Raw genomic sequence first — 14394 nt, forward strand, 5'->3', positions numbered from 1 at the left:
AGTAAGGAATAATTGACGGCAGGCTGTTGAATTATTCGAAAACAATGCACACCCACTGTGTAATACCAACCACTTACTACCACACATATATCTATTTATTTTTATAGTTTTAATTCAATTTCAACTTCCCATAACCCCCTTTTTTCAGTATTATCACTTGGTGTAGTGATAACTGTAATGCGGTCAACAGACCTGGAACTACTTCATAGGTGTATGTTTATTGAAAAATAAATAATGCACACACGTAGACACATATCAACCAATCAGAATAAAGCATTCTTTTAAAAATAACCCCATAATATAAAATGTAATAATAAAGTGCTACAAATTGCACTCATGTTGTTTATAACTGTGCATATTGGATGTATAGGAGATCTTATTGTAGTGTTTGTTTTGTGTTGCAGATGAATGATGTAATGCTGTACACATATCCTCAGCAGGACGGTAAATACAGACTAAAGAACACACTTACTCTAAGTGGGATGAAGGTGAGTCACAGATCAGTTTTGTATCAATAGCTGGATGTACTTCGTTAATAAAGCAGATCTAAATTTGATATTTTTATATATTTTCACAGGTCAGTAAACCAGTTTTAGACAATGTGCTCAACACACTCAGGATAGAAGTCGGTGATGTTACCATCACACTCTCAGCGAGGTAATCACATTTCCATGCATGCTGTCTGTACTACTGTAATTCGGTAGCTTCACACACTTCATCTCTCTCTCACACCCTTGTTCTGTCTGTGATAGTTCTTTAGGAGAGAGAGAGGACTGGTTTCACACGCTGAGCAGAGCTATAGCAGATCATGCTGCGGGTCTCAACACCTTCAGTTGTTCTAGTGAGGTCTGAAATCATCATTTTAAATTCCATTGTACAATTTCTAACTAGTTTTTATGCACCACAATTTTGTTTAAAGGGACAGTTCACCCAAAAATTTAAATTCTGTTTTTATTTACTCACTGTCATATTGTTACAAACCTGTATACATTTCTTTGTTTTGATGAACACGAAGGAAGATATTTTGAGGAATGTTTGTAACCTAACCGATCAAAGGCCCCATTGACTTCCATAGTTGGAAAGAAGAATACTATGGAAGTCAATGGGGCTTTTGATCGGTTTGGTTACAAACATTCCTCAAAATATCTTACTTTTTCTCTTTGAGAAAGTAAATAATTAAATGGCGATTTCTGACCCATGTTGCATCACTGTCAATGTGTCCATCCACAGGCTAGAGAGAAACTATGGATGTCTTTAGGAGAGGCCGCACCTGTTCTGGTTCCTGTTTCACATGTAATGATGTGCATGAACTGCACGTCTGATTTCAGTCTAACACTGCGACGACATCACTGCAATGCATGCGGAAAGGTAAAACATTGAATCCTGTCAGAGTGGGCCTGGTTATTTTAAAGTGACACTTTCTAGTTTTATATTTTCAAGACCCTTGTGATGGTGCATCGACTTAAAATAGGTTGAATGACATGTCTACCATAGCCTGACGGGGTCTGGATCGTAGTAACCCGAGCACAAAAAGAACTACAAAAATCTGCTTTACGGCATACATCACTTCCTCCACTTCCTCAAATTCGGACATGAGAGCGCAACTATTTATTTTCCTGATGTTTTTGTCATGGCCGAAGCAGCAACTAAGAAAAAGAAACCCAAAGTTTTGTCTGAGGTTCTGTCGGAGGAGATCAAACCCATGAAATTATATTCATATGACAAGCTGGAAGGCACACTTTGTGACCTAAAGAGTGCCTTCTTTTCCTTTGCGACAGTGCTGTGGCGCTTGTGGCCTCTAGGGACGCTAGACGTGAAAAATACATGTCTAGCACCCCATAGTGGCCAAAAAGTTCTGCGGTATGCCTTTAAAAGAACTGTCCCTTTTTAACAATTCTAAAGTTACTGAATTAATCCAAGATCTGTTGAGGGGTCAAAATAATATTATAAATGCAAAAAGAGATAATGTAAAAATAAACATGTTAACCATTTATATATTTATAAAGTTACTGAATAGTTCCAAAATATGTACAAAAAATATTAAAAATCAAGAAAACACAAACACAACAGTAACAAACACCCCTAACAATTGTCTTAAATATATGATATTAAAACTATAGACATGTGAGATTAAAGCATTAAAGACCCCCCCCCCCCAATCCGCCGGTCCACCTGGAATATCACTTGGCCCACCTTTCATCTCATATTTGGAGCCGGTCCTGATTGTTACATGTTGTGTATTGTTGATTATATTACTTTTTCAACAGTTTTGTGTTAATTGTTTTTATTTTTAGGTGGTGTGTCGTTCCTGCTCGAGGAACAGATACCCTCTTAAGTATCTGAAGGACAGGATGGCTAAAGTGTGTGACCACTGTTATGCCGAGCTCAGAAAGAGAGGTACGTCTAACAGACCAAAATGTAAGAACGGTTTTACAGACTTTTGGTTAGGAATAGTACAAAATATGTTAAACTATTCAAATCATTTTATACTTAGTATCACAGTGACCATTAAACTTTTTCAGTTGTTACCTTAGTTTGTCTTATTCTCAATTCTTCTTTTTAAGAGGGTAAACAATGTTTTTGTTTTTATTAAATTATTATTTGTTAATTCAACATTAACTTGGTTAATGTTTGTTTCTAATGCTTGTGTGTTCATGTAGGTGGTAATATTCCTGGAACATGTGGGAGTGCAAGTCCCCACACAAACAGGGCCAGCAGACCTTTATCTGCTGTGTTTCAAAGCCTCCAGCCACCGAGTCTGTGGAGGAACAGAAAGAGCACTTCGCCTCTCACACAGGTACACACACGTCCCCATAAACTTATTGAAAAATTATGCTAAATAATAACACATAACCTGTGTGTGTGCAGGTGTCTGTGGGTGCAGAGGGTTCCACTATGAGTGGCAGTCTGCAGAGACGCAAAAAGAGCAAAAGGAAGTGGAAGAGGCTGTGGTTCCTGCTCAAAGACAAGGTGCTCTACACCTTTAAAGCACGAGAGGTGAGGGGGCCCAGAGTCTCCTACACCAGTGTGTATTAGATTACACACACTAACATACTATATATACATCACATCTAGATACAGAAATCATTTAGATTACATTACACTACTCCTGTAGGCACCACCCAGCAAGCAATTTGCGTTTGAAGGGTGTCCACTGTAATATCCGTAAAAAACATTGGTTATTAATAAAAATGTATTAGATGCTTAAGCAGTGGCGGCTCGTGACTGTTCTTCCGAGGGGCGCAAATTCAAAATATGTGTTATGTGTGTTGCTCATGTTTTCAAAATATGTGTTTGTTGCGTCATGTGAACCACGTGCATCACGTGTCTTGTCAAAATAAGTGCCTGCTGCACACATTTCGAAACTGTTTATGATAAAAGAGACGCTCACATTCACAAAATACAAGCAAGACACTCCCTTAACACTAAACTCTGATTACGCATGAGATTATTCGAGTATCTGGCAAATGCCAGCATCTCTTTTATCATAAACCCTTTTGACGCGTCTGCAGCAGGCATTTATTTTGACAAGACACATGATGCACATAGGTTCACTTGATGTGCCGAACACACATTTTGAAATTACGAACCACACACATGACGGGCTACATACATATTGTGACGAACTTCAAAAAGAAGTCACCGGCCGCCACTTTGTCTAAGCGTAGCCCAAAAATAAATGAAATAAAGTAAATGAAACGCTGTTGACTTTCTTACATGATGGAATATCTCGCAAGTTATTTTGGCAAAAAGGAAATGTAACCAAATTTAAGTTTATTTTGGCTAGTAATGGATTACTACACTCTAAAAAATGATGCTAAATAGCACTAAAAGTGTTTTAATGGCTCATAATTATAGGGGAACTACTTTAAGTGTTATATAGTTACTATGTAGAATTATATGGTGCTATGTAGTACCATAAATGGTGCTAGTCACCCTGTAATTGGTTCTACATAGGTGCTATATAATGTAGCTTTTGAAATCTTTCCTCTATGATTACGAGCCAGTGAAACACTTTTAGTGCTATTTAGCACCATTGTTTTTGAGAGTGGGCTATGGTTAACCACGGTGAGATGACGGGCGGCTATTGCTTGCTGGGGATACGAGGTCCCTGTGGTCATAAACAACCTGAAAAAAGAAAGGAGGGCATTTTAAAATAATAATTTTTAGGCCTGAAAATGTATGCATTTTTAGGCAGAAATTAATGAAACCTTTAAGAGTAATGGAGATTCAAAAATTGTGCCAACCCTTACGATACAAATTTAAATTTGACTTTAGCTTTAGATTTTTGCATGGCCTTTTCTTTGTTTCCTAGTGCACATGGAGATATCTATGTCTTGTCTCTGTCTACAGGATAAAGTAGCATCTGAAAGTCTCCCACTGCAGGGTTTTACCGTAAAGCTGTCTGATCGGTCAGAGGGAGAAGACACGGACGGTGTTTTCCAGCTTTATCATAAAAAAACACTCTATTACACCTTCAAAGCAGATGACCAACACACTGCACGCAGGTATAATACAGAAACATGCCTAAATACAACACAATAATAGTAATGTCCACTCGACAGCTTTAAAGCAACACTATGTAGTTTTTTTTACCTTTAAATAATGTCTCTAAAATTATTTCAGTGATAGAACAACTTTTAACTGGACAAATTGTACTGTTGCTGCAACCTGAGCAACCTCCTAGCTGCTACAAGCACACTCTGAAAGTGGTGGTGGAGGGTAGAGCACACAGCCCCGCACCTCCCCCTGCCTGCAGAAGAGTGTCTGATACCAGGCACTGTTGCGCTTTTCAACCACATGGGGGAGCTGTAAGACATTTTTACATGGAAACTACATAGTGTTGCTTTAAAGGAACACTCCACTTTTAAAAAAAAAAATGGGCTCATTTTCCAGCTCCCCTGAAAAGGACTTTGCTGCCTTACCATGGGTGCAGCAGGCGCAATGATATTACACAGTTCTCAAAAATAGACCCCTGCTTTTGACAGTAACCAAGGGGACTATTTTCAGGGGCTGTGTAATATCATTGCGTCTGCCGCAGCCATGTTACATCATAAAAGTCCTTGATTATTACGCCAGAATGAGAGTATAGTGCCTAGCCATATCTGTCTAGAAAATCACAACTTTTAATTCTCTTGTGTCGGTCTTACTACATGATGTAACTACAGAAGAGTAAAGTTTTAAATAGGAAAAATATCGAAACTCTTTGGTTAATTTTTAGCGAGATGCTAATGGTCTAATCAGATTCAATGGATTTTGCTAAGCTATGCTAAAAGTGCTAGCGCCAGACCCGGAGATCAGCTGAATGGATTCCAAAACTGTAAAAATCAAGTGTTTAACTCTAGAGGAGCTTGACAATTAGCATATTTTCAAAAAAAGTGGAGTGTCCCTTTAAAATAAATTTAAAAGTACCACATGCCATTCAAACACACACACATTTTTGCTATTAAATTTGTTTTTTGTCACTTATTATTCTGTGATAAAAGATTTTAGTTATAGTTTATTTAATTTATATGTCCAAAATTCAATAAATAAAAGGAAATGTAACTTGTTTTGCAGGTGGGTAAACGCGATGGAAGAAGCCACAGTGTTATAGTATCTACCTATTTGCTCAGTTGACAGCAAAACTCTGGGCAAGGTCATCTTTTCATCGCTCCGGCACAATTCTAGACACCTAAACTCATTATGGTCTTCAACACTTAAATCACATCACAGTTGCCTGTGCCTGACAAACCAGCAGAATCAAACCATGGATACCTTCGTTTTAATCACTATTTTCTTTTTGGCTGCTGAATTTATGGACAGAGTTTTAAAGCGTGCATAAGGTCACACAAGGCTTGGTGTTTTCCTCTTGCATGCTGTCCATTGCCTCACTTTTTAAAATTTACAGACTTAATAAAGTGCCAAAATGTATTCAGTGCTGTTCAGTGAAGCCTCAGTTTGCTCAGGTGTCGTGAATGACTGTTATATAACTACTTACTTGTGTGGACGTTTTTTTTTACTGCAACTATCTTTCTATATGCAGATAAAATTCAGTGCAGTCATTTATACACTAAAGCAATGAATTCATGTAAAATTAAAAATTAACTTAAATGCAAGGGATTTATGACAGTAATTACGATAGGCTTGTTATAGTAAATGTTCATTTCATTTAACATCCAAGCATGCATATTGGCATATCGTACCGCAATCATGTTTTATATAAAATGACACCATGTGAAGTGTATTTACATTTGGATTTGTATAGCCTAACTGAGGCGAGCTGTACATTTTACTCGGAATACTCTGACAATTCAAAGTGTAATGTATTTAATTTGCTGCTAGATAAAATATTGCTATTATTTGCTGTGATGTTATCACATTATGTAGTCATATTACAGTTTACATCCAGTTCTAACACAAAATTGTAATGGCGAGCATAGTGATGAACAATTTCAACATTCACAACAGTTATTGCTACTACAAAATAATAAAAAAAATAATAATAAAATTGATCTTGAAAGAGATCCTAACTGCATCATTATACTATTACAGTAGTAGCAATAGCTCCAGTTACTGCTGTATTTGTGTGACATCTATGGTGTATGGTTATTTTCTGTAAGGAGAAGGCGCGTACATTCAAAGGACACGTCGGGTAAAACCTTGTGCAAATCAGTATGCAAATAATGTGAACGCTTTAACCTTTCATTGAAATAACCAAGTGCCACATGTTTTATTTAGGCCTACATTACATAGGCCTTTAGTTATTAGAGTTTTAAACTCTCAACACTACTGTACCACTACATTTTTCATTAATTGTCTAATGATGTGATTTTAATAACTAACATATTGACCAATAATGTAAAACATCCACTTTTCTACTGAATTGAATTTTAATTCTGAAAGATATGGTTTGTATTTTACAACAACTGGTATGGGAAAAGCCTTCATTGTTCATATGGGTATCTTGCTGTATAGTAAAGGCCTGTGATGTTGTAGTGTTCTGTATTGCATTTGATATCGCTGAAGAAATTTTAACTGGATTGTATTGAGGTTAAATATTGTTAATATGTTTTATCACATGCACTGGAAAGAACGGCAAGCATTCAAATTTAAGTCTAAGTTCAACTGAGCCTTAATTTTTCTTAAGTAAATGGCTTTTATCAGATGTTTTTTTGTTTCATGTGTCTTTGAATGTTACACTTTTAAAAGGTTTCCTATAAAACTGAAAAAGTGCCAGTATTAATTTTCAGTTATTTGATCTCTAGCGCTGTAACATTTTTATCTGTGGTTAAACTGTTTCTTCCTGAAGGCGTTATGAAGTTATATGAAGGCCCTGCATACAGAAAAATAATGTAAATGTACATAATTAAAAGGAGGAGAGAATGCACCTGTTTATTCTCATGCCTGTTTTTCACTCTTATTATGAATCTCACATTGTAAAGTACAACAAAGTGTTTTTCATTGTTTTCCTGCAACTGTTTATACATGTTTTTTTTGTTTTTGTTTTTGCATTATGCTAAGCTGATATCAGGTGCTTAGCAGTATGTCTCTGAGCAGAAGAAAATATTGCCTATAAAATGTACTGTACAAATACTAGAACTGTTATTATACAGTATAACCTGTAGGGGGCAGCATGCACTTGTGCAAAAATCATGCCTTTTCACTGTCAGTCTGTAGGGATGCTACAAGACAAAGGACACACTGCACTGTCAGAAAAAGATACAAAACAGTTTTTTTCTGTCACTGTGGTAGTACCCTAAGGTCGTGTTTTGTACCTTTACATGTAATATAAACATAATACAATGCTGTATCTTTTTAAGTATATTATTGTACCTTAAGGATCTATTGTTAACTGTTTTGTACCCCTAAAATTTAACTAGTACAGAATTGTTCCTCACAATGTCCATTTTAATGTGTGTATACCCATAAAGGTACAAAAATGATCCTTTAAGGGTACCACCTTAGAGAAAGAAAAGGTACAGTTTTGTAGCTTTTTTGTATTTTTTATTTTTTTGACAGTTTGTATAATGCTAATACAAGGTCGATGCTAGTACAGCCATTACCTAAAAAAATCTTTCAGTGTGTAAGCTCTATTATCAAACTGTAGCCTAGTAATGTGACCAGGTTAAGATAATTAGTTTTATCAATGTGGTCTAAGGCAGAGAGGTTGATTAAGCAGCAGAATGCTTAAATTATTGATACAGTATGATCTGATGAGAAAAGAAACTGCACAAAGCATTTCACCCTATTTCTTTTCATCCTTTGAAATATTAATGATGCAGAAGTCTGCTGTCCTATTGTAAGCCCCTGATAAAGGCAGGGTGTTATTATTTTGACACTGATCTGGAATCAGTTTTGTACTATAATCCCTATTCACTCCTGGAAAAACACAACTCAGATAAGTCAAAAATGCTGTTTTAGGTCAAATAGTCCTTTGTCTGTTATAGACACCGCATGTTCTCATTAGATAAAGCTTCATTCAGGGCATGGATACAAATGAGACTAATAATATACTGTAAAATAACTTGGAAAGCAAAGGATAGAAAAAGTCTGAGTAAAGCAGAAAGATGACCATGGTGTGGCAATAGAATTGAGAAAAAGGATGTTAAAGATGGTAAGAGAGAAATGGGACTGTTCTAGTTGCCACACTCCCTTGAGCTACCCTGACCCAATAACGAAAGAGTTATAGATAAATTCGAACCGTTTCATTGCCTTAACGATTATATTAGCATTACTTTATACTTTGTTAGCATATCAGTCAAAGTAGATGTAAAGGAGAGAGTGTATGTCCCTGTATGTTCAGGTGAGCACTGTGTATTAAGTATCTGAATGCAAGCTTTTTTTTTAGGGATGCACTGATACAAAATTTATGTCGATACTGATGTCAGTAGATACCAATAGTTTTGCTTTTTACAGCTTGTTTCTAATTATTATGTCATGAAATCCTAGAAGTGCACATCGTACAAACTCCAATTCAAAATTAACACACACTCTGATTTTCTGCCCCTTTTAATTGCCAAGATATAATCTGCAATGATCATTGGCTGTTTTTAAACATTGAGCAGATGTCCAATAGTGGAAAAAAACTGCTTTTGCTGTATCTGCCAATACCGATTATAGGCCGATATATCGGTGCATCTTTTTCCTCAACCTCAGCTACATACATTGTAAAAATTCCTTGTTGCACTTCAATTTGGAAGTTTTATCAACTTGAATTTACAATTAATTTAAACTTTTTTGACTAGTGAGAATTTGCTATATATATTTGAGAAAAATAAAGTTGAAATAAATTAAAGAGACGGTAAGTAGGATTTACCCCATCTAGTGGTGAAATTGTATTTTGCAGTCAAACGAATAGTGCTCTCTAGCGCCTTGCTTTTCCAAATGGGTGTTGCAAATATGGTTGCCATTATGTACTCACTGATCTCCTTGTCCGTTTCAGCTAGTTCATGTGTTCTGAACGAAAACGCATTGTGGAAACGCGTTGGTAGGCAAGTGCTTTTTGTCCCTCTCTGCTATTATAGTTTATCAATACGGCGTAACGACATGGAAGCCTCCTTGGATTTACCCGTTCAATGTAAGTAAAGAGAAGAAATTTGAAGCTTACAAAGAAAAGTCAGATCATTGGCAGAGGTCATTTGACACCAACGAGGACATATTTATGAATTGATTTTGATTATTAAAACACTTAAAATCCTACTTACAGTCCCTTTAAGCTAACTTCATTTTCATTTTTCAAGAAAGTTGAAATTAACTGTAAATTCAAGTTGATTAAACTTCAAAATTTAGGAAAGGAATTTCACTGCATATAAAAGACTACCAATGCACATTTAAAATGCTGCTTAACAGTTTTAAAGGAAAACAGCACCGTTTTTCAATCTTATACTATTTTTTACCTCAACCTAGATGAATTCATACATTCCTATCTTTTTTCAATGTGTGCACTTAATCTTTGTACAGCGCGTCATGTTTGTGTTAGCGTTTAGCTTAGCCCATTCATTCCTTAGGAAACAAGGATGAATTTAGAAGCCACCAAAATCGCCGTTTTATTTTGAGCCACCATACTTACATGTAACAGTCTTTAAAAAGGAAAAACATGGAAGTGTTTTGCGGATTTTAAATTCACGCCTGTTTGGATCCTAAGGAATGAATGGGGCTATGCTAAATGCTAACACATTTATGATGCGCTGTACAAAGATTAAGTGCATGAATTGAATAAAGATAGGTTTGTATTAATTTGTGTAAGTTGAGCTAAGAACATAGTGAAATATTGAAAAACGGTGGTGTTTTCCTTTAAGATAAAGGCAGTGAGAAAATGGTAACACTTTACGATAAGGTTGTATTCATAAACAAACAATGAACAATATAGTTTTTCAGCATGTATTAATTCAGTTAATTTATTTATAATTAACATGAACTGAGATTAATAAAGGCTGTAAAAGTATTGTTCATTGGTAGTTCATGTAAGCTAATGCATTAACTAATTGTTAACAAATACAACCTTGTTTTAAAGTGTTACCAAGACAATAATAGGCCTACCTTGTAAAGGCCAAACCATTTCTATAAATTTTGTTTGGTGTTGTAGTTTAATTGAGACTTGATAGAAAGAGTTTTTTTTTACTTTTACTGGCTATTTTAGAGGATCTAATAATATATATCATCTGTAAGCCTCACTGTGAAACAAAAACCAACCACACACAGGTGCTTCTTTGTTCTTCTGTGTCCTCAAGACCTTATGAACAATGAACCTCTAGGCTCAGGAAAGATGAGATACGAGGTGTTAACACTACCTGGTTTTTATATGAATGAGTGCTACTTTCAATACTGGCCACAACTAAAAAATAGTTCACATTGTTATAAATCTCATCTAGTTGTGGGTCCTGTGCTCCTTTGTCTATTTGCCTGCTTGAAATACATTTGAATGGTAAATGAACATATTTTGTTTACAAACAGTCAAAGGTGCACCTGTATACGTCTCACTCTTTCATAGCAGGTTATTGTGTTTAGGAAAGTTCTCCTCTTTGCTTTTTCCCGGATTTTCCGTCATCGTCACCCTTATGCGCTATTTATGATATCTCTGGTTAAAGGGCAGAGTTTCAGAGTGCTATCTCTGTATCCATGAGGTCATCGTCATTATCATGCATTCTTTTGAAGAAAGACATTAACATTTCTCTTTGAACACAGAAAAACTGTCTAATGTAACAACCCACCACAGGGTACAACATGTACAAACCAGGTTATTGTACTATGCGCTGGTTATTTAAATGAAGTGGTGGTGAGAATGTATGAAAAAAAATGTGTCAATGGTACGGATCCCACAGATATAGCGCTCGGTTTTAACATAATCAATTTGTCCTTTAGTGTCAATGTAATAGAAAGTTATGTGCGAGGAGTGACGGAGTAAGACAGAAACAGATAAGGAGCAGTCGATTACCAGACGAATGTTTCTTTGGAGGGGAAAGGGTTTCCTTTTCCTCCCTACTGGGTTCCTGTCATTACTCACAGACTGCTGTTTGCCCTGGCACTGCGGGGACATTGCAGGGAAAATGGCACCGACCCCACCCTCAACCAGTTGTGTTTGGCTGGCCAGCCTTCAGCCTCACTGCCATACTGTGGAGATTTACCAGCAAGGAAAGTTTTGAAACTAATTTAAGACAATTTATACCTCTTTCTACTGTACGTATACTTTCCAAGGTGAAAAAGTAGTACACTTATATAATGTACTTAAAGTGCTCTATTTTCATAAACTCATTTTGTACTTAGTATAATAAAAAATCTTAATACATGAATACATCTAAATGTGCTTTTAAAATATTACCTCTGTATTAAAAAAAATATTAAGTTAATACTTTATACAAAGATTAAAAAATACATTTTAAAAATACATTTTAGTTCATATTTATGGTGCTCAAAATAGCACAGATAAGTACTCATATATGTGTTCTTAAGATTATCTTAAATAGCAATAAAGAAGAATTTTTTGTACTGTATACTAAGTACAAAATTAGTGCACAAAAATAGAGCACTTTAAATACACTATAGAAGTGTACTTCTTTTTCACATGGGTTAACATACAGTTAAACCCATTACAGACCTGGTTAAATTAATCTAACATATAACAATAAACTTAAAGAAGGGAAGTAATAGTAAATGAGAAGTGAGACAAGACTCAAACTATGATAACATGGCTAAGATAAGGGGTAAAAAATTAAGAAGAGTGAATAAGGAGGAAAAATGAAGCATGTAAGAAGAAATGTGTATGACTGACAAAAAGCAGTTCTATAAAACCAAAGAGAAGTGAAACTATAGATCATAAACCCACGCTTATTCCTTCTCCATACTTCAGAACTTTGTGTCCCAGTCACTCCTAAACTGGAGTTGATAAACTCAGTTTTCACATTATTTGATAATTTGGATAAATGGACAGTCCTTCGGAATGCTACTAAATATAGAAAGACTGAAACTCTGAGCTTTATACACCACTGACTGAGACCTAGAATGAAGGGGTGGGGCAGTGTGTGACTCAGCGTCATGTGACTACTGCTTTTTGTAAACAGTATGTGTGTGCGTGTCTGTGTGTATTTTAAATGCTTTTCCTCCTGTCTGTTCCTTATAGAGGTGTGGGACGGGCCTAAGTGGAGTTTCCAAAGGTTTCCATTAGGAATCTCCAGCCTTCAGGTAATCAGAACACCTGTCTGACTTCCAGGAACTCATAAACTAGCATAAAAAAATAAAGGTTCTTCAGATGTTAAAGGTTCTTTATGGAACCATACAGTCAAACATAGCAATTTAATAGCATTGTGTAGCACTTTCATTGTTAAGAGTGTAACCAGGTAGACAGACAGACAGACAGACAGAAAGAGACCCATAATTAGACAGACAGTCAGTCAGTGAGTCATATAAACAGACAGACAGACAGACAGACAGACCGATAATTAGACAAAAAGACAGACAGACAGATAATTAGACAGACAGACTGACTGACTGACTGACGGACAGACAGAGAGACCAATAATTAGACAGACAGAAAGACAGACAGACAGACAGACAGACAGAGACCGATAATTTGACAGACAGACAGACAGACCAATAATTAGACAGACAGACAGACAGACAGACGGACAGACAGATAGGGAGAGACCGATAATTAGACAGACAGAAAGACAGACAGACAGACAGAGACCGATAATTTGACAGACAGACAGACAGACCAATAATTAGACAGACAGACAGACGGACAGACAGATAGGGAGAGACCGATAATTAGACAGACAGAAAGACAGACAGACAGAGATACCAATAATTAGACAGACAGACAGACAGCGAGACCAATAATTAGACAGACAGACAGAGAGACCAATAATTAGACAGACAGACAGACCAATAATTAGACAGACAGACAGACAGACAGACAGACAGAGAGAGACCGATAATTAGACAGACGGACAGAAAGACAGACAGACCAATAATTAGACAGACAGACAGACGGACAGACAGAGAGGGAGAGACCGATAATTAGACAGACAGAAAGACAGACAGACAGAGAGACCAATAATTAGACAGACAGACAGCGAGACCAATAATTAGACAGACAGACAGAGAGACCGCTAATGAGACAGACAGACAGAAAGACAAATAATTAGACAGACAGACAGACACACAGACAGAGAGACCGCTAATTAGACAGACAGACAGACAGACAGACAGAGAGACCAATAATTAGACAGACAGACGGACAGACAGAGAGAGAGAGCGATAATTAGACAGACAGAAAGACAGACAGACGAGAGACCAATAATTAGACAGAAAGACAGAGAGACTGATAATTAGACAGACAGACAGACAGATAATTATACAGACAGCGAGACCAATAATTAGACAGACAGACAGAAAGACCGATAATTAGACAGACAGACAGACAGACCAAAATTTTGACAGACAGGCAAAGACACAGACAGAGAGACCGCTAATTAGACAGACAGACAGAAAGACATATAATTAGATAGACAGACAGACAGAAAGACAGATAATTAGACAGACAGGCAAAGACACAGACAGAGAGACCGCTAATTAGACAGACAGACAAACAGACAGACAGACAGATAAAAAGACCAATAAATAGACAGACAGAGAGACCAATAATTTGACAGACAGACAGACAGACAGACAGATAGATAGATAGACCAATAATCAGGTAGACAGACAGACAAATAATAAGACAGTTAGATAAACAGACAGACTGACATTTAGACAGACAGACAATCGTTAATCAAAAATATAGACTGACTGACAGACAGACAGAGAGACCAATAATTAGACAGACAGACAGACAGACAGACAGACAGACAGACAGACGGAGAGACAGACGGAGAGACCAATAATTAGACAGACAGACAAACAGACAGACAGACA

At 36.5% G+C, this 14394-nt stretch overlaps 1 protein-coding gene across 2 annotated transcripts in view; it reads left to right on the forward strand.

Annotated features, from left to right (window-relative positions):
• The window catches only part of fgd5a (FYVE, RhoGEF and PH domain containing 5a), a 50348-nt gene extending 42979 nt beyond the window's left edge, over positions 1 to 7369 (forward strand). The window contains exons 14-22 of one of the 2 annotated variants that reach the window (XM_065241502.2): positions 405 to 488; positions 578 to 657; positions 753 to 846; positions 1231 to 1368; positions 2295 to 2397; positions 2661 to 2797; positions 2869 to 2997; positions 4354 to 4508; positions 5560 to 7369. In XM_065241502.2, coding sequence (XP_065097574.1) covers positions 405 to 488; positions 578 to 657; positions 753 to 846; positions 1231 to 1368; positions 2295 to 2397; positions 2661 to 2797; positions 2869 to 2997; positions 4354 to 4508; positions 5560 to 5596 — 957 coding nt within the window. In that variant the 3' untranslated portion in view covers positions 5597 to 7369. The remainder of the gene's footprint in view (positions 1 to 404; positions 489 to 577; positions 658 to 752; positions 847 to 1230; positions 1369 to 2294; positions 2398 to 2660; positions 2798 to 2868; positions 2998 to 4353; positions 4509 to 5559) is intronic. The other variant, XM_065241503.2, reaches the window with a different exon arrangement.
• Positions 7370 to 14394: the final 7025 nt, after the last annotated feature.

The sequence above is a fragment of the Paramisgurnus dabryanus genome, chromosome 14 (genome assembly GCF_030506205.2).
Source record: "Paramisgurnus dabryanus chromosome 14, PD_genome_1.1, whole genome shotgun sequence".
Classification (NCBI taxonomy): Eukaryota; Metazoa; Chordata; class Actinopteri; order Cypriniformes; family Cobitidae; genus Paramisgurnus; species Paramisgurnus dabryanus.